At 44.8% G+C, this 27,921-nt stretch overlaps 3 protein-coding genes across 3 annotated transcripts; 1 reads left to right on the plus strand and 2 right to left on the minus strand.

Annotated features, from left to right (window-relative positions):
• Positions 1–195: 195 nt before the first annotated feature.
• LOC103460348 (haloacid dehalogenase-like hydrolase domain-containing 5) lies at positions 196–5,825 on the minus strand. The gene is made up of 9 exons (XM_008402456.3): positions 5,226–5,825; positions 4,835–5,026; positions 4,645–4,757; positions 3,879–3,972; positions 3,554–3,587; positions 2,989–3,163; positions 2,736–2,912; positions 1,190–1,355; positions 196–877 (listed from the first exon to the last, which is right to left on the minus strand). Exons 1-9 carry the CDS (start codon positions 5,280–5,282, stop codon positions 695–697), a joined length of 1,191 nt encoding a protein of 396 aa, XP_008400678.1. The 5' UTR covers positions 5,283–5,825; the 3' UTR covers positions 196–694.
• Positions 5,826–7,848: 2,023 nt separating this feature from the next.
• Positions 7,849–18,002, minus strand: isy1 (ISY1 spliceosome associated protein). Its single transcript, XM_008402455.2, has 11 exons — positions 17,893–18,002; positions 17,583–17,605; positions 17,297–17,348; positions 17,160–17,225; positions 12,822–12,864; positions 12,632–12,744; positions 11,280–11,397; positions 11,084–11,206; positions 10,319–10,419; positions 8,145–8,231; positions 7,849–8,076 (listed from the first exon to the last, which is right to left on the minus strand). The coding sequence occupies exons 1-11, from the start codon at positions 17,893–17,895 to the stop codon at positions 7,969–7,971; spliced, it is 837 nt and encodes a 278-aa protein (XP_008400677.1). The 5' UTR covers positions 17,896–18,002; the 3' UTR covers positions 7,849–7,968.
• Positions 18,003–21,507: 3,505 nt separating this feature from the next.
• On the plus strand, positions 21,508–26,518 carry LOC103460346 (pyruvate dehydrogenase [acetyl-transferring]-phosphatase 1, mitochondrial-like). Its single transcript, XM_081606737.1, has 5 exons — positions 21,508–22,263; positions 22,329–22,742; positions 23,162–23,262; positions 23,913–24,481; positions 24,738–26,518. The coding sequence occupies exons 1-5, from the start codon at positions 22,072–22,074 to the stop codon at positions 25,004–25,006; spliced, it is 1,545 nt and encodes a 514-aa protein (XP_081462863.1). The 5' UTR covers positions 21,508–22,071; the 3' UTR covers positions 25,007–26,518.
• Positions 26,519–27,921: the final 1,403 nt, after the last annotated feature.

Below are 27,921 nucleotides of genomic sequence, written 5' to 3' on the forward strand. Positions count from 1 at the left end.
TTTGGGATCAATTAATTTTGAATTTGAATTCACCTCCTTAACTAGTCATATTCTATCAATGTTCACACTTCATTTTGATCTTATTACCAAAGTATAGCAAATCAATCAATCAAGCCACCTGGAAGCACTTTGAGCCCAAAGTTTCAGCTTCAAGGTCTATTAAATGATCTGAAAAACAAAATGCATAGCTTCACATTTTAAATTCACAAAGATTTTATTTTAATGCAAATTCAGTTCATTTTGACTTGTTCATGACATCATTGCAGTAAACTGTTACTTTTTTCAAAAATAATATCTAGAATGATCTAAACATTTGTTATGACCTTTGGTTCTGTGGAGACACACCTACACAGGTAATGTCTCACCTACTTGGACTCAATATGAAAACAATGAGGTTGAGAAAAAGTTTAACAGCTTATTTTAGTTTTCTGATGGTCACAGTAACTAAATGAATTCAAACAGGTCTAGACTCAGAGGTACTGCTAGCTTAGCTTCACCTGTTCTGCTATAATAAAATGTAAAGATCACTTGTCCAGTTTCAGACAGATTGAGGTTTGAGATCCACCTGCAGAGCTCTACTCATGTAAAACAGAGACAGCCACCACAGGTAGGAGATAACAGGTTATGTGTGGTCCAAGTGTGCAGTCTGAACCACATGTTAGATGTTGAGACGGTCAGTCGGAGGACAGGTGCGTCAGGTGTTGGGACTCTCCTGCTGCAGCATCAGGTCCACAGCGGCCTCCACGTCCTCCACCATGTGACTCGGTTCTACCAGGTCTGGCTCCACTTTCAGGTCATTCTGACCATGGAACATCGTCTCTGAGACGTTCTGGTCACCAGGCAGTGGAGATTGAGGGTTATACACACCTGTGCACACCTGGAGACAAGTAGAGGATCATTATAGCAACAACAAGTCAAAATAAGAGTTCAAGTAAGGAAAGGTCAACAAAGGTAATTTATAGAGAAGTCATGTCTGCTGAGGTAATGGACCTGTAAAAACCTAGGTACGCTAAGAGGTGGAAAGATCCTGTAAGGTTTGGCGGAGTAAGGTACATTATGGTAAGGCAATACATTTAAAAGTTAAATGTACTTGTACTACTTCATTAAAATCCATGTTGTGTCCACATCCACCCCTGCTGTAAACCTTAAAGGATCCCAACAAAATTTTCAAAAAGTGGTCTCTACCCACCAGGATGGAGCTGCACTGGGCCGCAAAGGCAAATTCCTCCACCACCGGTACCGGGGTACCGGTTCCTTGGGCCACCAGCTTGGTGTCGCTCATCGTGTCAGTGTGGTGCTTGGCCAGGTAGCGGTTATAAAGATTGGCACCATAGATGTCCGTCATCAGGTTGTCTCTAGACAACAGGAACAGCGTCTAGTTTCTTTTTAAAAAGTCCTCTATAGCAGTGGTCCCCAACCCCTGGGCCACGAACCGGTACCGGGCCGCGCAATAAATAATTAAATATTTCCGCTTTAGGTATTATTTGAGTCTGGAAGGTCTTTTATTTTGAAAATCCTTTAACCGGATTCTCTGGATTACGTCTTGCGTGCCAACATTGAGCCCACAAGCAGCAAAATGAGTAAGAAACAGATCAGGTGTGGAAAGTTTCTTTGCGAAGGGGAAAAGGCCCAGAGAAGAGACAGGAGAATGGGTTCATCTCGGACCGGTAGGTGATTCCCACATTACAAGCTGCTCTGCGGCGACCGGCTCGATAATGAGGTAAGGAAGTTTCCAACAGCTTCGCCACGTAGAGACCAAGCACCCTGTGCGTATAAGAAACACTTTGGGTGTTATTGTCTCCCATCTCTCCCAGATGGGGCCGTCTCATTGCAGAGAAACAAGCTCAGGGCTCCCATTAGTCGTTATCGTAAGTTAAAATGTTCACAAAAGTAAAATGTTTTGGGCCATTTTTGTTGTGCATCTGTATCTTATTTTACCGTAGCGACCAGAGTCAGAGAGCGTTAGGGCAGTGGTCGAGACGAGAGGAGAGGAGTAGAGCTTGTGAGTCTGGTTCACAAGGCATGATTTAAGAATTGTCAGCCGATTTTTCAACCCTCTGTGATCAGAGCTGATAAAAGTACAACAGGTTCGATTGGTTTGTGTGTCCAGCCACACGGCAGGAGCAACACACCACACAAGAACTGATTTCAGTCACGAACAAACAAGTGTTCTGACTATCATTACCACAAGGTATGCTGAATTTACTAGGTGTGACAGATAGAACACCGGTCCACGGTAATAAAAAGGTTGGGGACCACTGACCTATAAAGTCTTGTTATTGAACATTAATCCGTTTAGTGGAACATTTTACAGAAGCTCTAAAGCCAGGGGACAACAACCAACTCCATCTTCCAAGTTCTACAAAGGCAGCAGTTGCTTCAGAGAGGAAGACAGAATGCTTGGTTACCTGACAGTGTTGAGGGAACAGGTGGATCAGTCACATGGTGCACAGGTTTGGTCATTCAACAGCACAGGCAGTTAGACAGCCTTACAGACAGAAAGACAGCATCACAGACTGGGGGTTTCAGAACATGACACAGAGACTTTGGTTTCATTCAGGATTACAGATGAAGACCAAGACTGAGACAAAGTTATCAACAGGGTGGTGCATCACAGGATACAGTTACCAAGTCTCTGATTTGGTTAGGCACGTTGAGAGATGGGTCAAGAGATGGGTTCAGGGACGAGAAACAGAAGTAAATGAGACAGATGAGAAGAGATGGGTTGTGAATACCCAACAGCATAGATGGTGGACAGCTTGTGGTTCTGGTTCTGCTGGCGAAGCAGCTGCTCGGCGTACTGGTATGTGAGCAGACTGGGTTTCCCCAGCACTGCCTCATACTCCAGCCTCCGGCCGGTCAACTTCCTGTAGATGGACTCCAGACAGAGCAGGAACATCCCATGACCGAACCTGAAGCAACACATCCGGGTCACCAATGACTGGACGCCCTCCTGCCCCGCCTACATCTGAAGGGAGTGCCTGTTACCGTGGTGACGGGGCTTCAGCCATCCACAACAGGTCCATGTTGCAGGCAAGAATGGGCATCTGTGCCGATAGCCGAGCATCATACACACACCCAGGTCTACCGTTGGTCAGCAGCACATCAACGATTAGCTGAAGGTTGGTCTCCCATCTGATTGGCTCCCCAAACAGGATGATCGCTACGGCAACACAAGGGAAGACGGTTTCAAACAAAAATGGCAACAAAAAGCTGCTTTTGGCCTTTCCAGTAGGAAAGATGTGAGCTCTCATTAATCCATCACACAACGCCGTCAAGAGTCTAAAGTGGCGTCACTAGCGCCCCTGGTGGTTCACAGAGGAAACAGTTCATTCAGTTCAGAAATATTCTTCTTGAAACGGTTGAAGAATATGACAATCCGTTTAGACGTTCGTCACACCTAGGGTGCGTTCACACTGCAGCCTGAAGTGACCCAATTCCGATATTTTTGACGTAATGCGACCTGTAACTGATCTTTTCATGACAGTGTGAACAGCACAGCTCGGATTCTGTTTCGAATGTGAGATTCTGGGCGGTGTTGTGGTTGTGTTACCTTGTATCTGCGGGAGGATCCTTGAAGAACTGGGCTGAAACAAACAAAACAACAAAAATCCATCAGCCGGAACAGGAGGCACACTTCCTGTGGATCAGTAACTAATCAGTGGAGGCACCAGAATAGACAAAACTGACTGAGATGGTCGTTTCCCCCACTTTAACCACCAGATGGCAGCACATATCAGAGACTGCCCCTTTAAAAACATGTCTAAGATATTCACTTTTGGAAATACTGTTTTATTGATCAACTATAAAAATCATCATGAAACAGGACATACATCAACTCCAGGTTCTACAGAACCGCTCGGGTTAGCAGGACTCACAGTGCTGGTGGGTCTCCTGCTGTGGTCCACCATGTCCAGCAGAGGGTGCTGTTCTGAGAGCTCCTCCATGGTTACGACCTTCTGGAAACCCAAACTGAGAAATACCGAGTCAAAAGTCCACAACATCATCTGGTCACCAAACATCTCCGAGTTCTGATCCGTGTGCTACTGCAAAGTATTAAAGGGGCAGCATTATGCATTTAAGGGACATAGTACCATTTTATAGCATAATCAAATAACTGTTACCTTTAGTAGTTATAAAAATGCTAAATATAACAAATATGACTTAAAAGAAATTTGACTTCCTGATGTAATGTCTTGAAATTGGGCCTCTGCCTCTTTAAAAACTCCTGCTCTTTCTGAAGCTCCACCTTCTGGTAGTCATCGCAACATGGCTCCTCTATTAACCCTTTAACACTTTTACCAGTGATGCTCTGAGAAGTATGTCCTATAATGAGTTCAGCAGTTCCACAATGCGTTTGCTAATTGCTGCTGGCTAGTCTGAAGGAGAAATATCATAAATATTTCCAAATAGAAAAAGCTGCATCTCAAAGGTGGGGCTAGGTCCACCCAGGTGTTTGGCAGATGAATGGTTGCTATGGAGACAAAAGAATTTCTCAAACATTGTGGAAAGATCAAAAAAGTTGATTTTACACGACACTGCCCCTTTAAAGTATTGTAGTCTCAACTCACTCAGCCACAACAAATGAAAGGAAAATGGCCCAATGGGTAACTTTAAAGCCAACAGGTGACAGGTGAAGGATACGTGTGGGCGATCTGGGTCACTGGTCCCTGTCCGGACACCAGAACACATTTATGGTGGAACGTCTCCATCATGTGCAGAGGGCTGTGCGACAGAACCACCTGCTCAGGTGCGATCTGCAGAGGAAGCATATGACTTGTTCTGACCCAATCACACAGCAGCAGCAGCAGCCTTTAAGCCCCTCCCCCTCTACCTGCACGTCCAGCAGGTGAGACAGCTGCTGCGCCTTGTGGTGTCTCAGACAACTTCCTGCATTAGTGACAAAAACAACAGGAAACAGAAAGCTCTGGTTCTGGTCCACAAGCTTCCTGAGGGCGCGCCGAGCAGCCGGGATCACGGATCCACCGCGCAGGAGGACGCCATCGACGTCGAAGAGGACGCCCACCTGGCGGCCGGACAGGTGGGCGACAGGTGAGGTTGGCAGAACAGACCAGTTAGACACCAAAAGGAAGGAAGAAGGAAACTAAGCAATCAAGGAAGGAAGGACTCCAGAAGGAAGGAAAGAAGGAAGTGGAAAAGAAATGAAGAGAGGAAGGAAGGAAGGAAGGAATGAGGAAGCGGACAGGGGACAGTGTCCCCCTGACCTGTCTCACAGTGGACGCCTGGCGAACCAGCTGTAGTCCGAAACCTCGGCTCCACATCCCGCCGGTCTGACCTCACAGCAGCAGCTGCTGCTTTAAAACCACAGGGCTGTGACGTCACTGGGGTGGGCTAAATGATGATGTCATTGATGATGGGAGATCTCCCATTGGTTGAAGCCTGGTGACTCACAGGTTCCCTCTGTTCCTCCGATCCCTGGCCTCAGACCGACGTTTAACGTGAGAGCAGCTTTAATTGATGCTACTCAACTACAGAAGATGTTCCTGAGATTCAGACTGACGATCCTTTTGCTCTCTGAAATGTTAAATTGTTTGAGGCTTAACGCCTGGGACTCTATCTCCCCCTTCAGGCAGTCAGAGGAATAGCAGGTGTCGGTTCCTCACATTCTCTTCATCATCAGCAGCTTCAGAAACATTTTGGTTTTGTAAGTTATGTAAACCAGAACCTGCAGGCTGATACTGAACCTCTCTAGACATCACCATAGGGTTCTGGTTCTGATGAGGTGAGGACGGTTCTTCTTCTGTCTGGAAACAGAACCTAAATACTCGGTTCTGATCGTGCTGGGTCAGACTATCTGCGTCCAGAACCAGAACTCCTGGAGCTGTAAATGAGTTGCAGCTGACTGCAGTTGTCTCCTCACATGAGGACACGTGCAGCACGCGCTCCCTAATCAGCCAATCACATGCTGCAGAGTGATGCCTCTAATTAACCAATCAGCAGCTGGGAACACTGGGACAGAGACGCTCTGCTGTCTGGTGTAACTGGGTCTATATTAAAAGTTGTATTTTTACACAAAATGTGTTTTCTGTAATGTATTTGTCTGCTTCTACTTGACTGCTGTGGTTCCTCTGGGTACTATCAGGGTTTGGTCCTCCAGCTCCACCTCACTTTCTTCTTCTTTTGTTCAGGGTCCTCCAGGACTATTATAAATATTAAGTCATTAATTTCCTCTTCCCTTTTGTTATTCGCTCCACTGGGGAGAGATCAGGTTGGAGAACTGGAGCACATGCTAGGTGCTAATGCTAACATCTCCTGACAGATCCGTCTCCAAACCCAGACTTGGTGTCTTGTGGTTTGTCCGATCACCACATAACACACAGAAGTCCACCGGCCACACTGGCAGAACCGGTTCAGTTGGTTCAGAACTGGTTCAATGTTCAGAACCAAGAGTCTTGAGAAGGAGGTCATGTGACCATCAGCTCGGGTTCTGGTTCTGATGGTTCTGGTCTGGATTCTTCTGGTTTCCGTATCATCAGAGGCTCTATCCAGTGGATCCTGTTAGGGATGTGTGACATGCCAATAAATTCATATCCGACATCTCCTGGAATGGCTGGCGGTAACTACATACATCATGATGTGTTTTTGGTATCAAATTAATAATGGAAATAAAAAAAAAGCACATGATTGAAAATGACGTCAGAACCGCGTCGCGGCCATTTTAGCTTTGGACAACCAAGAGCCATGAGCTGCTTTGTGGGAAACGGCTGATTTTGTTCAAACCAGTAGCTGTTTTCCAACCGCATGTAGCTAAAAATGAAGAACAGTTTTCCATGTTGCTCACCATGGCGACGAGAGATCTAGTAGATTTACCGACTTTCCCGACATTCAATTGGAAAAATTAACTAGAAAGTATTGAATCAATACTTAACCTACACCATAGCTGAGCAGGAACTTGGCAACTAAGGCCCAGATAATCAGAGCTAGCTACCACAGTGTAGCTACCACTGTGCTACCATCACTGTGTAGCTATCACTGTGTAGCTACCAGTGTGTAGCTACCACAGTGTAGCTATCACTGTGCTACCATCACTTTGTAGCTATCACTGTGTAGCTACCAGTGTGTAGCTATCACTGTGCTACCATCACTGTGTAGCTACCACTGTGTAGCTATCACTGTGCTACCATCACTGTGTAGCTACCACTGTGTAGCTATCACTGTGCTACCATCACTGTGTAGCTATCACTGTATAGCTACCAGTGTGTAGCCAGGAAAACCTACCTTTGAACCAACTCTGCCTTCTTTCTGCTCAGAGTCCTTAGATTTTCAACCATCCTTTAAGTTTGTCCACACTGAGCTATGAGGCCCCATGAGGCCCTACGAGGCCCCATGAGGGGCCGATGAAAGGGGGTGTCGGTAAACAACATAGAATATTTCTGAACATTTTGTCGATTGATTTCTTACCTGTTTGCTTCATTTGTCGGAGCATCTGGTCATCAGTGATGTCATTTGTGATCAGAGGATAATGTGTCAGTCGATTAATCAACATTAACTTTGAAAGCATAAAATGTAAAAACTCATGTCGTCCTAAAAAATGTTAAAGAAAATCCTTTACTCCTTTAGACCAAACATCCCAGTTTTCCAGGTTTTATATTCAGGGTTGAAGTCGTTTTGTTTCAAATGCAGTGAAGAAATGTTCACCATGAACCGGATGTGGATGGTTCACCGTTTCAATAAGCAGCTGCTGGTGTCACTGGCTGAAACCAGCAGGTGGTCCCTCCGTTTTAAGCCCCTCCCCCCAGGTGTGACTGGCTCAGCTGGTTCTGGTTCTGTCCACCTGATGACCCAAGTTTCATCCTCAAGTCAGAACCAAACAAACACACAAAGAGCTGAGCTTTTAACGCTTTAATGAAAAAACAAAAAAACACCGTACAAAACTGAATATTTACACAGACGGGTGAGAACCAGCTGGATCAGAACCAGCCAGGTCAGAACCGGGTCAGAACTGGGTCAGAGTCCCAGCAGAGTTCTGGCCTCCTGGCTTTGAGCCTGAAGCGTCTCGCTGGCGTAGCGCTGCAGCAGCTCCATCTTCTTCCTCCGGACCAGTGCCTCCTCCACCTGAGTCAGACGGGTCGGGTCAGAACCGGAACCCAGGTCAGAACCTCTGAATGGACCAGGGGTCTTACCTCTTTCTGAGACGGAACCGGAACATGAGCGATGAAGCCGACTCCTTCCTCTCCCTCTGTCTCCTCCCGATTTTCCTCATCCTCCGCCTGGCCAGGCAAACAAAACAAACGCACCTTAATCCTCCAGAACCAGAACCAGGGGCGCCGCCAGGAATCTTGGGCCCCCTGACAAATAATTTCTTTGGGCCCCCCGTGCAGCTGCTGTTACGACGTTTTGAGTCTATCTGACCCATAAAAAGCGTCACAGTTTTAAAGGCTTCATCTGCTTTGATTTCTTTGGTTCAATTCTGATAATTAGCTCAATATTTACTATTTTACTGCTATATCAATATTTGCTGCTCATGAATTTAACATCCAACAGTCCACATCCAGGATGCAAGTAGGTTGTTAATGTTTTCTATTAGTTTAGATACTGAAACGTCTCCATGGCAACAGTCTATAGCAACATGCAAAATACACATAAAGCAATCCAGACTTCTAAACATGTTATGTAGCTGCATTTTATTCAGGCTGCAGTTTAACTTTAATAAAATATGTTTCTCCATATTTGTTACAGCTGTCACCATGTAGCAGTTTGTTATGAGGCAGATAATCTGAAAACAATCATCTCCTCCATCTGCTTCCTGAATTACTGGTTAAAGTGATGCACCGTTCTGACCAAAACAACCAATCAGAACCAGGAGGAGGGTCTTAGTGCTGTCAAGCATCCTCATTCACTCACTGCTAAATGTGCTAATGGTGGAGAAACAACTTATCATTACAGGAAACCGTTTATCTGCCATCACTGGTAGCTATGCTAACTAAACTGAGCATTCAGTTTGAATCTGCACAGCTCTGTGCTATGCTAGCTGCAGCACGGCTCTGTGCTATGCTAGCTGCAGCACGGCTCTGTGCTATGCTAGTTGCAGCACGGCTCTGTGCTATGCTAGTTGCAGCACAGCTCTGTGCTATGCTAGCTGCAGAATAGCAAAAATCAAGGGGGAGGAAGGATGAGCAGCACCACATGAGATTGTGATTGACAGCACTAAAACTCTCCTGCCTCTGATTGGTTGTTTCTAGCACTGGGAGAAGGCAGAGGAAATAGATTTTTCACAAATATCAAACTGTCACAACATAATGACAGTTTTAACAAATATGTAAAAAAAAAATTTATATAAAAGTGACTCAGGAGAGGACGGGTCAGGAGGGACGTGGGTTAGAGCTGCTGCTGACTGACTCATCTGTTAAGTGGTAAAAGGTACAAGTTAAATATATGAATATGTTGGTAATTTCTTTCCTTAATTCATTAAATGTTAGTGAAAAGGAGGCAAACAGTAGTTTGTAGCTAAGCTAATTATGCTAAATGGTTGATAATCTCACAGTCTACTGGCCTCTCTTGGAGAAAAACTGGGTTATAAATTAACACTCTTGCCTTTTCTCTCTCCCTCTCTTGTTTTTGAAAACGTAATTTATAACTTTTCTTAGCAGCGTAGTAGCTGCCACTCGCCGCTGCATTCAGCTGCAGCTTCTACTGACTGCAGCTGAACAGCGTCACCGTCAAGCTCCAAGCAGGAAGGAACCATTTCATGCAGATCCAGGGAGTCCAGGGCAAAACGGATGTGTGTTTTTTGGTCTGGGAGGGGCAACATAACATTTTTACTGCTAAAAACAATCTTTGAAAATACAATAGGATTAATTTTATATTTCAAGGGACCCCAATTTTTTTATTTTATGTCTATTAACAAAATATAAATAATTAAATTGTGGAGGGCCCCCTGCTGGTCAGGAATCGTCATCACTTTCCCCCCTGCCAGGAGGAGAACCTCCATCAGAACCAGGAGGAGAACCTCTATCAGAACCAGGAGGAGAACCTCTATCAGAACCAGGAGGAGAACCTCCATCAGAACCAGGAGGAGAACCTCCATCAGAACCAGGAGGAGGAGAACCTCCATCAGAACCAGGAGGAGGAGAACCTCCATCAGAACCAGGAGGAGAACCTCCATCAGAACCAGGAGGAGGAGAACCTCCATCAGAACCAGGAGGAGAACCTCCATCAGAACCAGGAGGAGAACCTCCATCAGAACCAGGAGGAGAACCTCCATCAGAACCAGGAGGAGGAGAACCTCCATCAGAACCAGGAGGAGAACCTCCATCAGAACCTCATGGCCCGTTCCGATTGGCCAGGTGAGGGTTACCTCTTCGTTGTGGACGGTGTAGATGCTCTCCTCTTCCTCCTCCTCCTGCTGAACATGCGATTCCTTCTCTGTCCTCCACTTCTGCACCGCCTCCAAAACGGCTGCAAAACATGAAACACATGCATCAGATATGTAAGGAGGAAACACAAGAGGGCTGGATCATATGGCTAAAACGTTTAACACATCTTTTTATACCAGATCTGATTTTCTTTTAATTCTCGCTTTCTTTACTAAAACAGAAATAAATGACAGAAACATTTTCATGTGTTTTTTATTTCAATCTTCCCGTCTGTGAGTTGGATGGTGGAGAATCGGCGCCATAGTACTGGAATTTCTGTTTAATTACAGAATTAAGAGGAAAAACATTGGTAGTTATCAGGATCTGACGTGAGCAGATCAGTGCAGCAGGTTCTGTCAGAAACCGGATCGGATTCAGACAGAACCTGCTGCAGAAAATAAATTGACAGGTTGCATCAAAGTATAACTTTACATAATGGTCAACATTCCTTAATTTAGTTTTTGTAATTTTTCGTGTTATGATTTTATTCTCCTACCATTACGACTTTCTGTGACTTCATGACTAAATAAAAAGGAGCCTGCCTCTAATGTTTGGAGTCGACCTGAATTCAAAATCCAAATAAATACAAGCTGTGAGCCACACTGATCAAGCAAGATGGCCGCTCTGGGTGATGACATCACTCTGAACTATGGAGTGCATTGGTCAAAAAAAACAAAGATTGAATTCCCTTCCCCTCGACCTTTCACCTTTCCTCTCGTACTCGGCCTCCAGCGGCAGCAGCACGCCGTCGTCTTCGTCCCGGTAGCCGTAGTACTCTGCGTCCACGTCCTTCATCAGCTCCCCCCTCGTCTTCCTCTGGGCTGGGGTGGCTGTGGGTCAGGCGGCCGGTCAGAACCAATCGGTGTTACCAAGGAAACGGAGAGCGGCGGCGGCGGTACGTACGGTCGGTCTCGAACAGCTCTCTGACTCCAGGAAGGTCTCTGGCAGCGCCAAAGTATTTATAGCCGCGGTTCCCCGGAACCTCCTTCCCCTCGTGGTCCAACATCCTCGGCCCAAACCGCTAACCGCAGAACCAACAGGAGGTCCGATTCAGAAATCCAGTCAGCAATTAGAAAACAACCAACTAACTTTACAGTCAAACGTCACCATCAGTGTTTCACTGATTACTAATCATCTCTAACCAGGTGGTTTTTAGTGCTTTGGCTGTTTTCTGCTAGTTTGTTCTAGAAAACTTTTTTTGTGGTGCATAGAAGCTGAATGTTGCTTCTCCATGTTTCCAGAACCAGAATCAGAACCGGAGAGGTCTGGGAGGTCGGTTCAGCAGCAGCAGATCTTTAATCTGTTCAGTGGTTTATAAACTACCAGCAGTTTAAAGTCTCAGTGAAGGAATGTAGAACTAGGTGGTGTAGAACCAGCTGGTGTAGAACTAGGTGGTGTAGAACTAGGTGGTGTAGAACCAGCTGGTGTAGAACTAGGTGGTGTAGAACTAGGTGGTGTAGAACCAGGTGGTGTAGAACCAGCTGGTGTCTCCACCCTCCTGGTTCTACACCACCTGGATCTACAGCTGGTGTAGAACCAGCTGGTGTAGATCCAGCTGGTGTAGATCCAGGTGGTGTAGAACCAGCTGGTGTAGAACCAGGTGGTGTAGAACCAGCTGGTGTAGATCCAGGTGGTGTAGAACCAGGTGGTGTCTCCACCCTCCTGGTTCTACTCAGGTCTCCAGCTGCAGCTTCTGGTTCGTCTCTCTGGTCTCAGACTTTCGTCCTCTGGGCCTGAAATGTTCTGCAGCTGCTAGAAGGTCCACTGAGGAACCGGCTTCATGTGGCACTGAGGTCAGAGGTCATCCTGATCTCTACTTTCCAGCTGGAAGAACTGAAGCTGTGCGTTGACTCTAGATCTATGACTCTAGATCTATAACTAGAGCTATAACTCTAGATCGCTCTTTAATAACTGCAGTTTCTGCTCAGCTGGAAAAGGTTTTAGCACATCCACACATTTATCTGTTCTAAGAATCTGTTCAGTGATTGGATGGTTCAGAGTCACCTGGTGACATCATAATGTGGAGCTATGCGTCATCTGTGTTGTCATGGTAACTAATCTTGTTATTTCTAACAACCCGAGCTAGAGGGAGCATGTAGATATTGAACCGTAGGAGTCCCAGTATTGAGCCTTGTGGAACACCGAATGTGACGATGAGCTTAACTGATTCATCATTTCTCACTCATCACTTTATCGACCCATCGGACCAGCTGAGGCCTGGTCTCCATGGAAACCATCAATAATAAGGGCGTTACCCTGTAGTCGGGTCCGCCCAGCTCCTTGATCCGGACCTCCCAGTGACCTTTCTCCCTCAGCAGCTTGTTGATCTCATCGTTCATATCCCGGATCCGGAACTCCCCGAGACCAGCTGAAAGACAGGTCAAAGGTCAAAGGTCAACGAAAGAGAGAGCCGGGTCAGAACCAGGCAGTCAGGCCCAAACTTACCATTCTGGATCTGAGCAACCTTCTTGGAGATTTCACTGATGATCTGAAACAGAAAGTACAACTGGCACCACAGTACTACATGATGCTGCACAGTACTACAGAGTACTACAGTGACTGGACAGTTCAGAGTCACCTGGTGACAGTAGAGTTACTACTGAATACCACAGAGTTACTACTGAATACTACAGCGTTACTGCTGAATACTACAGAGTTACTACTGAATACTACTGAATACCACAGCGTTACTACTGAATACTACAGCGTTACTACTGAATACTACAGCGTTACTACTGAATACTACAGCGTTACTACTGAATACTACAGATTTACTACTGAATACTACAGCGTTACTACTGAATACTACAGAGTTACTACTGAATACTACAGCGTTACTACTGAATACTACAGAGTTACTACTGAATACTACAGCGTTACTACTGAATACTACAGCGTTGCTACTGAATACTACAGAGTTACTACTGAATACTAGAGTTACTACTGAATACTACAGCGTTACTACTGAATACTACAGCGTTACTACTGAATACTACAGCGTTACTACTGAATACTACAGATTTACTACTGAATACTACAGATTTACTACTGAATACTACAGCGTTACTACTGAATACTACAGAGTTACTACTGAATACTACAGCGTTACTACTGAATACTACAGCGTTACTACTGAATACTACAGAGTTACTACTGAATACTACAGCGTTGCTACTGAATACTACAGCGTTGCTACTGAATACTACAGCGTTGCTACTGAATACTACAGCGTTACTACTGAATACTACAGCGTTGCTACTGAATACTACAGCGTTGCTACTGAATACTACAGCGTTACTACTGAATACTACAGAGTTACTACTGAATACTACAGCGTTACTACTGAATACTACAGCGTTACTACTGAATACTACAGAGTTACTACTGAATACTACAGCGTTACTACTGAATACTACAGAGTTACTACTGAATACTACAGCGTTACTACTGAATACTACAGCGTTGCTACTGAATACTACAGAGTTACTACTGAATACTAGAGTTACTACTGAATACTACAGCGTTACTACTGAATACTACAGCGTTGCTACTGAATACTACAGCGTTGCTACTGAATACTACAGCGTTGCTACTGAATACTACAGAGTTACTACTGAATACTACAGCGTTACTACTGAATACTACAGAGTTACTACTGAATACTACAGCGTTACTACTGAATACTACAGCGTTACTACTGAATACTACAGAGTTACTACTGAATACTACAGCGTTACTACTGAATACTACAGAGTTACTACTGAATACTACAGCGTTACTACTGAATACTACAGCGTTGCTACTGAATACTACAGCGTTACTACTGAATACTACAGCGTTGCTACTGAATACTACAGCGTTACTACTGAATACTACAGCGTTACTACTGAATACTACAGCGTTACTACTGAATACTACAGTTACTACTGAATACCACAGCGTTACTACTGAATACTACAGTTACTACTGAATACTACAGCGTTACTACTGAATACTACAGCGTTGCTACTGAATACTACAGCGTTGCTACTGAATACTACAGATTTACTACTGAATACTACAGCGTTACTACTGAATACTACAGCGTTGCTACTGAATACCACAGCGTTACTACTGAATACTACAGTTACTACTGAATACTACAGCGTTACTACTGAATACTACAGCGTTACTACTGAATACTACAGCGTTGCTACTGAATACTACAGCGTTACTACTGAATACTACAGCGTTACTACTGAATACTACAGCGTTACTACTGAATACTACAGCGTTACTACTGAATACTACAGCGTTACTACTGAATACTACAGCGTTACTACTGAATACTACAGCGTTACTACTGAATACTACAGCGTTACTACTGAATACTACAGCGTTACTACTGAATACTACAGAGTTACTACTGAATACTACAGCGTTGCTACTGAATACTACAGCGTTACTACTGAATACTACAGCGTTACTACTGAATACTACAGCGTTACTACTGAATACTACAGCGTTGCTACTGAATACTACAGCGTTACTACTGAATACTACAGCGTTACTACTGAATACTACAGCGTTACTACTGAATACCACAGCGTTGCTACTGAATACTACAGCGTTACTACTGAATACTACAGCGTTACTACTGAATACTACAGCGTTACTACTGAATACTACAGCGTTACTACTGAATACTACAGCGTTACTACTGAATACCACAGAGTTACTACTGAATACTACAGCGTTACTACTGAATACCACAGAGTTACTACTGAATACTACAGCGTTACTACTGAATACTACAGCGTTACTACTGAATACTACAGCGTTACTACTGAATACTACAGCGTTACTACTGAATACTACAGCGTTACTACTGAATACTACAGCGTTACTACTGAATACTACAGCGTTACTACTGAATACTACAGCGTTACTACTGAATACCACAGAGTTACTACTGAATACTACAGCGTTACTACTGAATACCACAGAGTTACTACTGAATACTACAGCGTTACTACTGAATACTTCAGCGTTACTACTGAATACTTCAGCGTTACTACTGAATACTACAGCGTTACTACTGAATACTACAGCGTTACTACTGAATACTACAGCGTTACTACTGAATACTACAGCGTTACTACTGAATACTACAGCGTTACTACTGAATACCACAGCGTTACTACTGAATACTACAGCGTTACTACTGAATACTACAGCGTTACTACTGAATACTACAGCGTTACTACTGAATACTACAGCGTTACTACTGAATACCACAGAGTTACTACTGAATACTACAGCGTTACTACTGAATACTACAGCGTTACTACTGAATACTACAGCGTTACTACTGAATACTACAGCGTTACTACTGAATACTACAGCGTTACTACTGAATACTACAGCGTTACTACTGAATACTACAGCGTTACTACTGAATACTACAGCGTTACTACTGAATACTACAGCGTTACTACTGAATACCACAGAGTTACTACTGAATACTACAGCGTTACTACTGAATACCACAGAGTTACTACTGAATACTACAGCGTTACTACTGAATACTTCAGCGTTACTACTGAATACTTCAGCGTTACTACTGAATACTACAGCGTTACTACTGAATACTACAGAGTTACTACTGAATACTACAGCGTTACTACTGAATACTACAGCGTTACTACTGAATACCACAGAGTTACTACTGAATACTACAGCGTTACTACTGAATACTACAGCGTTACTACTGAATACTTCAGCGTTACTACTGAATACTACAGCGTTACTACTGAATACTACAGCGTTACTACTGAATACCACAGAGTTACTACTGAATACTACAGCGTTACTACTGAATACTTCAGCGTTACTACTGAATACTTCAGCGTTACTACTGAATACTACAGCGTTACTACTGAATACTACAGAGTTACTACTGAATACTACAGCGTTACTACTGAATACTACAGCGTTACTACTGAATACTACAGCGTTACTACTGAATACTACAGCGTTACTACTGAATACCACAGAGTTACTACTGAATACTAGAGTTACTACTGAATACCACAGAGTTACTACTGAATACTACAGCGTTACTACTGAATACTACAGAGTTACTACTGAATACTACAGCGTTACTACTGAATACTACAGCGTTACTACTGAATACTACAGAGTTACTACTGAATACTACAGCGTTACTACTGAATACTACAGCGTTACTACTGAATACTACAGCGTTACTACTGAATACTACAGCGTTACTACTGAATACCACAGAGTTACTACTGAATACTAGAGTTACTACTGAATACCACAGAGTTACTACTGAATACTACAGCGTTACTACTGAATACTACAGAGTTACTACTGAATACTAGAGTTACTACTGAATACCACAGATTTACTACTGAATACTACAGCGTTACTACTGAATACTACAGAGTTACTACTGAATACTACAGAGTTACTACTGAATACTACAGCGTTACTACTGAATACCACAGAGTTACTACTGAATACTAGAGTTACTACTGAATACCACAGAGTTACTACTGAATACTACAGAGTTACTACTGAATACTACAGCGTTACTACTGAATACTACAGCGTTACTACTGAATACTACAGTTACTACTGAATACTACAGCGTTACTACTGAATACTACAGAGTTACTACTGAATACTACAGCGTTACTACTGAATACTACAGCGTTACTACTGAATACCACAGTTACTACTGAATACTACAGCGTACTGCCAGGGTTCTGTTGGTACCTGTCGTCTCCATTTCTCGGCCTTTGGAAGCTCGCTGCACTCTGAAGCCAGGAAGGGTCTCCTCTCCTGCAGGGAGACGGGTCAGAGTCAGACAGACGGGTCCAAAACAGAACCAACAGAACCAAACAGAACCAGACCTTGACTTTTCCCTCCTCCAACTGAGCCTGCCTGAAGCGGGCCAGAGCCGTCCTGAAAGACAGAGCAGAGGGAGAAGGTAACCCATACGAAGCGGAGCTGGTTCGGACAGGAGGACGGGTTCTCGACAGATGGGTCGGAACTGTCCGAATCAGCTGCTTTAGAGAACCGATTCAAGGTTCCAAACTGTTTTTTGGGAACGTTCCTCATCTTGGTCTGTTTAATATAATTTCTGTTGGACAGGTGAGCAGAACCGGACGGTGGGTTCGGACAGAACCTGTTACTCACATGGCCTTCTCCGCGTTCCTCGCCTGCAAACAGAACCAGAACACACCGATTATCCAACTTCATACCAGTGACGGGTTCCGATCAGCTGCCGAACCGGACCGCTCTGATTTAACTAGATAACAGCGGACCGGGTTTCTACAACAGAACCGAATCACATGCAAAAAATATTGAACCGGTCCAAACCGGTCAGATTTGACTGGTTTTCTCCCAGTACAGCGGCTCCAGAGCCGACCGGTTCTCTAGAACAGAACCGGATCATATCCACACAATGAACGGACCCGTCCACAACCAGAATCGCTGAAAGTCTCACCATGACTGCAGCTGTGGTCCAACGATGATGGAGCCGAAACAACGAGCAGCAGCAAACAGTTCCGCTACTTCCGGTTTCCGGTCAGCGCGGTTACCGCCCCTGCTGGAGAGAAGCTTTACTGCAGCTTATTTCACAGAAAATAAAACTTGGAATGGGCTTTATTTGCATTTTAAATCCATTTTCAGTTTATTTTATTTAAAAGATCATAGAGGTAAAATTACATTATAATTCTATAGATAAGTAGCAAGAGCAAACAATAAAATTAAAGAGATATCAGCCTAATTAGAACCAGCACATTCAATATTTTAGCAATTTAGTCTGCTTGGATTATTTTTTTACTAGTTTCCCCATGAAGACAATCAGAACCTTTTCAGATCCTCTGGGTTGGTTCTATAAAGAGCTGGGGATAATCTTAGTTCTGATTTATGTTCTCCTACCTCCCCTGAAGTCCAGTAAGATGAGCTCTGCTGTTTGGATCAGGCAGAGTGGAGTCCACTTAGAGCCGAACCTGCTGCTGAGCAGATCTTCAACATGGAAGATGTTTCTGATCTGAGGCAGCAGCTCTTTTACTACATTCATAATCTCAGATTAACTTTCTGCTCTCGCTTTAAACTCCAAGTTTAAAGGTGTTGGAGTTCATTCATTTCTGTGTTTTTGCTCCACCAGGTCCATTAGTTCCAGAACCCGACCAGAACCCCTCAGTGTAAATTACCTTGAGAAATAATGAGTTCTGGTTATATATGAAAACAGGTTTTAATGCTGAAAAATGATCAAATGTTGGAAGCCAAACATGTCATCAGATGGACCAGAACCAGAGTTACATTCTCCATCCAACGCAGGTCTCGTGCAGCAAGGCAGTTCATTAACATTAGCACAAATGTTAGCATTTCACTGCCTCCCACTAATGCACTGCCTAGCGCAGCAAGGCAGTTCATTAACATTAGCACAAATGTTAGCATTTCACTGCCTCCCACTAATGCACTGCCTAGCGCAGCAAGGCAGTGCATTAGCATTAGCCTTTATCCTAAAGTTAGCTACTAGCTAATTTTCTTATTAATTAGACATGTTTAGTATACTGAACGGAGCAAGTCCAAGTAAAACAACATGCCAGTGATGCTCCACATGCTACTGCCAGCATTTAGGCTGACATTAGCATTTTGGCTAATTTTACCTTATACACTAATTTTAACATACAGAATGGCATAAGTCCATGCTACTCTACATGCTTGAGACGTTCCACAAGTTGTTGGGTACATTGCAGCTTTCTTTAGCATTGATGCTAATTGCTATCATCAGAACGCTGGGTTCCAACTGACAGGCACACTTTGGCAGGCCCCGGTTAAATTTCTTCAGGAATTTTCTAGTTTAGTTTTTGTTCTCCTCTGCAATGTGTTTCCTCCCGAACGGGAAGTTAATCAGATTCAGTCTGTTTACATATAAACATGGTTATGTAAGCCACAGTGTGAGTGTGTAAGCAGGTAGAGGAGGCTAAAAGAGAAAGAGGAAAAGACAGAATCCATAACAAAAGCAAACTTCTTGCTCTCAGATATGTTCAGCTTCAAGTAAACGCTCAGATTAAATCAGTTCTACTCTCGGGTTAAATATCTTCTCTTTCAGGATGAATCTACATGACGAAGACCTGGAACAGACTCGAAGAGGCAGGAGTTCCTGCAGACCCACAGCTGGTTTATGGCTGACTGATTAGTGACATAAACAATACCAAAGGTTACCTGCAGGAAACAGGAAGTGACCTGCTGCAACAGTTCTGATGAAGCATAAAAACGGTCATTGTTTTCACTGAAGCATGAAAACGATGGTTTTCTTCTGAAGAAGAGGCTGATCTCCAGAGACTGACTGAACTGTTCCAGGTGAGTGAAGAACTGCAGATCCAGTTCAGCTGCCTGAGATGTTCAGATTTTTATTTAGGCTTCCAGAACAGAAGAAGTTGAGCTGTAACTCTTTTACTTTGGAGACAAAGTGCAGATTAGGGATGATTTTGTTGGGATGTGAGTCAGGTTTCTTCACCATCCGAGGGATAAATGAGCAGGAACAGTTCCACAGGTAAGTGAGGAATAAATGAACGCAGCTGGAGGGAAGAACAACCTGAATGCAGAATTTGACTGGGACTGACTTAATGCTCCTCCCATCCAGGGTGAGCACCAGAGGACCTGTTTAGTCCTCTTTAATGCGACTCCAGTCCGTTTGTCTACAAAGTCCAGTTCAGCCGTGGAGGTGTGAACAGTAATTGACCTCTGGTCCTAAAAATCTCAGTCTGGGTTCAGTTGAAGTGAACTCTGGTTCACTTCTTGGCATACGTGAACATCAAGCAGACCAAGACCGCTCCAAAAGCAGGAAGTGGACTACAGCGCAGGGCATTCTGGGTAAATACAACCAAAGCTAACATCCTAGCCTAGCACTAGCAGGAAAAATGTTTTTTAGCCAAAGACTAAAGAGAAATCCTCCAACCGCTAAAATCCTCCATCTTGTTTCCATTTGGTGAAGAAGGAAGTTGCCCTCAGTGTCTTTGTTGGTTTTTGTGTCATTTCCTTCAGTGGTTCTTGGTGCAGCGCCCCCACAGGCCAGTTGCTCAAAGGGTTTGGTTGGTTTCACACAGTTCATTATGAAAACAAACCAAACCTCCTGAAAATGCAACAATTGCTGCAATTTTGGTCTTTGATTGGAGCCGGTAAACTCCAATCTACCGGCTCTCATAGGTGCTAAAAGTTGTAAGCTTTGTCTTAGAAGGTTTCAGAACCAGCTTCAGCTGAAGAATGTTGTCCTAAAAGACATTCAAAGAAAAAGTGTTTCATGCCCAATTTAAGAGCAAAACGATGCAGGGAAATACATGACTGTCATCGGCATAGAAGTGAACATTTGTTTCAGATACATTGACCGAGGTTGTTTAGATGTGCAGTAAATGAAGCAGACCTAATACACAACCCTAAGGCTTTCCCTTAGGAATCAGACCTTCTGATGCACTGAGATCTGTCACCAGGAGGAACCACAGCACCTCTACCCAGCTAGCTTACTCTGCCCTCCAGCTCTTAGTTTAGATCAGGGTTTCTGATCTTCAGGTTCCTCCTTCAGCAGCCTGAGTCTCATCCCAGTCTCTGCTGCTGTCTACGGTCCTACAGTCACTCCTGGGCAGATCCTCTCCTGAGTTCATGTGGTTCTGCCATCCCTTGTGTGATGGACCGAGCAGTAAAAGGGGAGTCAGACACAGGTTTAAATCCATAAAGAATTCTTTCATTTAAAACAGAAATAATGAAAAATGACAAAGTTGGGCCCATAAAAGAGGTAAAGGTAACAGAATTTAACTCAAACAGACAAACCTCTCTAAAATGAGACAAAAGGGAAATTTAAATGGATGGATGGAAACTAAATAAGAAACTCCCATCCCCCCTTGATGCTGAGTTGTGGTATGAACCAGTTTGTCGTCTTCTCCTCTTTGTGCCCCTGCAGGCTGCAGCAGCACTGAGGCAACTCAAAACTATCAAAGCTTAAATCAAGTGAAACGTATAACAGTGTAAATGAAAATGTGCACTTATTCCAGAATACAGTGTTAAATGATGTGTTGCCTAAACCAGCTACTCTGTAAATTGAATATATATATATTTAAAGAAACAAAATATCAGTGTGGTGAGATTGAATGGTACCACATTTGTGTGGCTGTAACTGCAGCCATCACACCTGGAGTCCAGATAGTTTTCTTTGGTGGTTCCACCAGGTCAATGTATTTTCTAACTAATCCAAATGTTTCAGAAAAGGCTGTCAGTCTGGGAACTGGTTTGTAAGAACAATGCAAGGTGAGGAACCAGTAGACCTCTCAGAAGGTGCAGAATAATCTAGAAGCACGATTGACGTTGACTGGTCTCCAGGTCTTACTGCTCACTGGACCAACAGCTTCAAGATGTTCAGGTGAAAGGAAAATGACCTAAAGACTGAACCTGGGGGTAGAAACTGGTGTATTCTGGTTTTAATTTGCAAACCGTTGGGATTTTATTTGATCAATTGCAATGGACTGCTGTAGATGGCAGTACCTTCAATCATTTACAATAAAACAGAGAAATTAACTCTGTTAGCATTAATATTCACCTAGTTCCTCCAAAACATCCTGCTGTGGTCCCTCAGCTGATCTTCCTTCTACTTCTCCAGGTTCTTCTGGTTCTGGAGGCGATTATGCTTCGAAGAAGCAGAGCCCAAGCTAGAAGATGCTGGTTGGAGATCCGGCAAACCCGCTACCTGTCCTCCGCTCCAGAACCACCTGAAGTCCGTAGACTGCATTACCCAGCATGCAGCAGGAGCAGAAGGTACCAGGCAGGTCAGGAGGCGGGCCAGCTGAGCCCAGCGCAGATCAACAGAATCTTAAAGGTGAGACGGGTCCAACATTCAGAGGTTCTGCTGCTGGTTCCGTCACATTGCTCCTTTCTTACCAGGCCAATGAACACAGCCACACCCTGCCCAGAGGCCCCGCCTCCCATGGAGTGCTGGGTTTCCATAGCAACACACTTCCCTCTAACCACCCTAGTGAGGATCGACGGAGCAGCGCCACCTGCCTGCTGGGTCGGGGCGGGGTTCTGTTTGGTGTGTTTGACGGCCACGCAGGTCCATCATGTGCTCAGGCCATCAGCCAGAGGCTCTTCTACTACTTCACTGTGGCCATGCTGCCACTGAGAACGCTGCAGGAACTGGACCGGGCCGTGGAGGAGGACCGGGCGGTACCACCGCTGTTGGAGTGGCACAAACACCCCCAGGATCACAGCAGCCCCGACGGCGGCGCCATCTCCTTCCACAGCCTCAGGAACTACTGGCAGGAGAGGCTGGATGAGGATGACGAAGAGGACAACGAGGTAACCAGCTGTTGTCAGGTCGTTAACAGGAAGATGATTCAGGACAGGGAGACCGTCACAGCTTAGACCATAAACCTACACCTGCTGCTGGGAAGGTCCAGTTACCTGATGGTACTAACCCAGATTCTATAGTGAATTTACCTAAAATGGTTGGAGGACCTGAGATGTACACTAGATGGCGCTACCATCTGGTTGTTGCATGCTCTATCTTTAAGATCAAAGGAGAAACTGGTCAATGGGTTAGGGTTCTGGCCAAGGCTGGGACAGTCCAGAACAGGTAACCTTACCCCTGACCTGTCTCCAGGTCAGGGTTACCCCTGGTCTTCATTACCCAATGACTGCATCTTAGCCAGGCTCTGCCTCTTCTGCCAGGTTTTATATGTGATATTATTTCCTGTTTCTGTTCGGATTTGCAGCAGGATGATGGCAGAGTGACATCAGCACTGATGGATGCGTTTAGACGTCTAGACTATGATGTGTCTGTGGAGGCTCAGGTCCACCTGTCCCTGTCCTCTCCCAGGTCTGTATGTCATCAGACTCTGTGATGTCATTCATCAATGAATGTCTTTAAGAGCTCAGAAAGTTTTGCTGCTGATCATTGGATGAGTCCAGAGTGATGGTCCAATCCTCAGACAGCACTGAAAGCTTTGTCCTTGAGCAAGGCACTAACTGGTTCCTGGATCTCCTTGTTAATGTAGTTCCTCTCTAGGTACAGATTTGGGTTCAGAACCTCTCGCCTGCTGCTCAGGTCCTCCCAGGGTTCAGACATCCAACACTTGGGTTCTTCTTTGGGGCAATTGTGGCAATGGAAGTTGAAGTTTCCCCTGCAATTGGTGGGTTACTGGTTCGAGCCACAGCCCCGTCCATGTCCATCGTTTTATCCTTGGGGAAGACATTTCACCCACCTTACCTGCTGGTGGTGATCAGAAGGGCCAGTACCACAATGTAGCAGGCTTGCTTCTGTCAGACTGCCACAGGGCAGCTGTGGCTACAATCCAGTAGCTTGCCATCATCAACATGTGAATGGCAATGACTGATTTAACTGTAAGGCATTTTTGTTTGTGCTAAAAAGCACTACAGAAGTCTGATGTGATTTCATGTCTTTGGATTAGAAAACAAGCCCATCTCCATTTTTTCTGTCACAATAACTTTTCTTCTTTACATCCACAGACGGGTGTCCATCCCTGGGGAAGGCTTTTCTCTGTCCTCTCCCCTCCGGGTGGCGCTGTCAGGCTCCACTGCTTGTGTTGTTCACGTCTCCAACGGCGTCCTGCATGTGGCCAACCTGGGGGACAGTCGGGCAGTCCTTGGAGTCCAGGAAGAGGACGGGCGCTGGTTGGCGCTGAGCCTCACCAACGACCACAACGCCCAAAACCCTGAAGAGCTTCAAAGGATTCTGGGGGAGCACCCGGCTTCAGAGAGGAAGACGGTGGTCCGCCATGACAGGCTGCTGGGCCTGCTGCTGCCCTTCAGAGCTTTCGGAGACGTTCGCTTCAAATGGAGCCCGGAGATGCTGAGCCGACTTTACGACACACGTCCAGATGTCCTGTCTGCCATCAGCGAGTCGGTCCGGACTCTGCCGCCTCATTACCTGACCCCGCCCTACCTGAGCGCCCAACCTGAGGTCACGCGGCACCTCATGAAGCCCGCAGACAAGTTTCTGGTCCTGGCAACGGATGGACTGTGGGAACTCATGCACCGGCAGACGGTGGTCCAGCTGATTGGAGACCATGTAGCAGGTCAGGAGACATCTGGACCGCTTTGCTTTAACGTTCAGGGTGATCTGTCTTCAGAATCAGGACACGGCAGTCAGAGCTTTTAGGATGGGAGTTTTATTCTGTAGAGCAGGAAGTTCCCTCACCAGAGATCTACTATCATAGATCTATAGCAGTCACAAGCTGTAGCTGATGCTGAAGCTGCTCTTCATACCTTTAGCCACCAGAGAGAACGGTGTTAAAAAGCTTTGAGTTAAGTTCTGGTTCTGGTCTTGTTCAGGTCTTCAGCAGCAGAGGCCCATCGTCCCCAGCGCTGACACCACCCTGGGCAGCCTACAGCGCCTCCTGCTGGAGCGGAGGGGCCGGGTCCAGTCGGTCCTGGAGGACCAGAACGCGGCCACCCACCTGCTGCGCCACACCTTGGGTGACGACGGGTACGGATCCGTGGACCAGAACCGCCTGGCCCGGATGCTGAGTCTGCCGGCAGATTTGGCCCGTAGGTACCGTGATGACATCACAATCACCGTGGTTCACCTGAACGACCTCTGAGGTCAGATAAAGGTTCCTGTTGTTCAAAGAACCAAACTCGCTTCATTTTGATGAACTGGACCAGCAGGGTTCTGATGGACACATCTACAGTCAGCAGCAGTATCAGAACCAGTGACGGATCATGGTTCTTCTTCATGTTGCTCTAATGGTTTCAGATCAGAGGAGTGAACCAGAACTATCAGCAGGGAAGTCCAAAGTCAGTCCCCAGGTCCGGTTTCTTGAATGTTTTAGTTTTTCAACTACCTTCTTAGCAGGTCAAAGTTCTGCAGAGGTTCTTCTAACGAATCATCAGAAGATCCAGGTGTGTTAAACCAGGGAGAGAACTAAAGGTGCATTCACACCAGCCCTTATTAGTCTGCTTTTATCAAACTCCGGTCCACAAGTTTAGAAAGTCCAGTTGGGTGGGGTGTGAACGCTAAGCTAACTCTGGACCGACTAGCAACCTCGGTCTGGGTTCGGTTGAAGTGAACTCTGGCTCAGTTTGAATGCATATGAAAACGCCGGAAACTGCTTCGACCGCAAGACGTGGACTACAGCACAGAGAATTCTGGGTAAATACAACCGAGCTAAACATGCTAGCCCAGCACTAGCAGGAGAAATCGCTCGCGGTCTTTAGAAAAATGAAGTTATTTCTCAGTGGTCCAATTCCATCGCCTCAATGGGGAGACGAAAAACATTCCAGGCTGCTTATGATAAACAAATGGCTGATTAAAACCTGCTCTGCCAGCTCAGTGACCTTCATCGATAACCTCTGGATCTACTGGCAGCACTTTCACCTCTTTGGAAGAGGAGGATGCAATCTTAACCAACGTGGAATAAGGGTGCTCACTGCAAACATTTTTCATTTTATCAACAAGAACAACAATGTGACCATCGCTTCAGAAGAACAGGCTCAAGAATGTCTGACTAGGATGGAGCCCTCCGCTTATCAGGAGCAAAGTGTCCCAAAACAAAGTGATAAAACATCGGCTGTGAACAGAATGACTGGTTCCCCTCCTCCGTCCCCCATCCCACATCTTTCCCCCCTCCCTTCTCCTTCCCCCCTCCCTCTCTGCTCCTACATTCACTCACAAGATCAGAGTTTCTCAGAAAGTGAACCACTAAAGAGAGTCGGGCTTCACCTGAGCCGCCTGAAAATGCTGGTGGAGAATTCAGGTCAGAGAGAAAGACGGACGGACTCTTTCTCCTCCCAGCTGGATAGTACGGATCAACAGGTTCGCCTCGGCACGACTCTCACTTCATCTAAGCCACCTGCCTCTGACCTCCCTGAGGATCCAGCACTCCGCATTTCTGAGGTCTGAGACCGGGGTCCAGAAATTATCCTTACACCCGTCTTCCTCCAGAATGTGTCTGGCCCCCCAACATTGCATAGCAGGACAATATCTGTCCGGATCACTACAAGAACAGCTACAAAGAACAGAAATACAAAAAACAGTGGTCTTAATTTAAACCTCAGACTGAAGAGCTTTCAGGCTCTGAGTCACTTAAACTGGCTCTTTAAATACCAGATCTCTCTGTTCGAAAGCTCTATTAATTAATAATTTCATCACTGAACATAATATTGTTTAATTCTGACAGAAACATGGCTGAATGACAATAATGAAGCAATCGTACTAATTGAATCAACGCCTCCTATGTACTATTTTTTTAAGTGAAAATAGAAAACATAAAAAAGGAGGAGGCGTGGCTTCAGTATTTAAGAATGCCATAAACTGTAGTAAAATCTCTGGGTCATTTTATGTCTTGAATATCTTGGAATCGAGGTAAAAGGCCACAAACGAACTTTGACACTAACTCTATACAAAACTCCAACATATGTGGAAAATTTCTTTGCGGACTTGAATGAGCTTCTGTCTCTCATATGTATTGATTATGATTGTTTGATAATTGTCGGTGATTTCAACATTCATGTTGACAACCTGAAGACCGAGGGGCTAAAAAGCTGTTTAATATATTAGAGAGTTTTGGTTTAACACAACATGTCAAACAAGCAACACACACTCAGGGACACACACTGGACCTGGTCATCAGGGTGTGAATATTTCCAATGTCTCTGTAACTGAAGTCACCTGTCGGATCATTTTGCTGTTTTCTTTGACAGTTTTTATCCGTTAACCCACTTGGACAAACAGCTACTATCACAAAACGTACTTTAACAGAAAACACAGCAGAGACATTTAATCAAATCTACTCTTCTTCCTCACTCTTAAGTTATAGTGACGTAGATAAGTTGGTGGATGATTTTCAGTGCAAACTTTCAGATATCATTGATTACATTGCCCCCACTAAAGTGAAGGTTGTGACTGGTAGGAAGAAATCTCCATGAAGAAATGCACAAGTAGTTCAATCTGCAAGACAACTCTGCCGTAGGGCCGAACGGAGATGGTGTAAAGGTCAACTGCACGTTTATTATGACATCTACAGGGAAAGACTACGTAACTATCACACAACACTAAAACATGCCAGAAAGGCTTTCTTTGCAGATGTCATAAACAAATACATTAACAATGCTCGAGCTTTATTTGCCACTGTTGACAGGCTCACAAACCCTCCTATGACGTTACCACCTGAACTTCAATCTATTGCCGCCTGCAACAAGTTTTCAAGTTTCTTTTCAGAGAAAATTCAAAAGATCAGAGGATTAATCTGCACATCCACTCCAAAGCCAGTACCAATGCTGGGCCCAAACAAAACAAATGCAGGAAAAATGACCCAATTTCAAATACTAAATTATAAAACCCTAGAAGAAATTATAAGTCAATTAAGCTCCAGTTCCTGCTGTCTGGATGTCCGACCCACACATTTCTTTAAGAAAGTCCTGCCTGTTGTTGCTAATGATCTGATCCAGATAGTAACTCATTGCTCTCTTCTTTATTTCCCACCATATTTTGCAAATAAATTCTTTAAAAATCAGA

The sequence above is a fragment of the Poecilia reticulata genome, chromosome 5 (assembly GCF_904066995.2).
Source record: "Poecilia reticulata chromosome 5, P_reticulata-male-v2, whole genome shotgun sequence".
Classification (NCBI taxonomy): domain Eukaryota; kingdom Metazoa; phylum Chordata; class Actinopteri; order Cyprinodontiformes; family Poeciliidae; genus Poecilia; species Poecilia reticulata.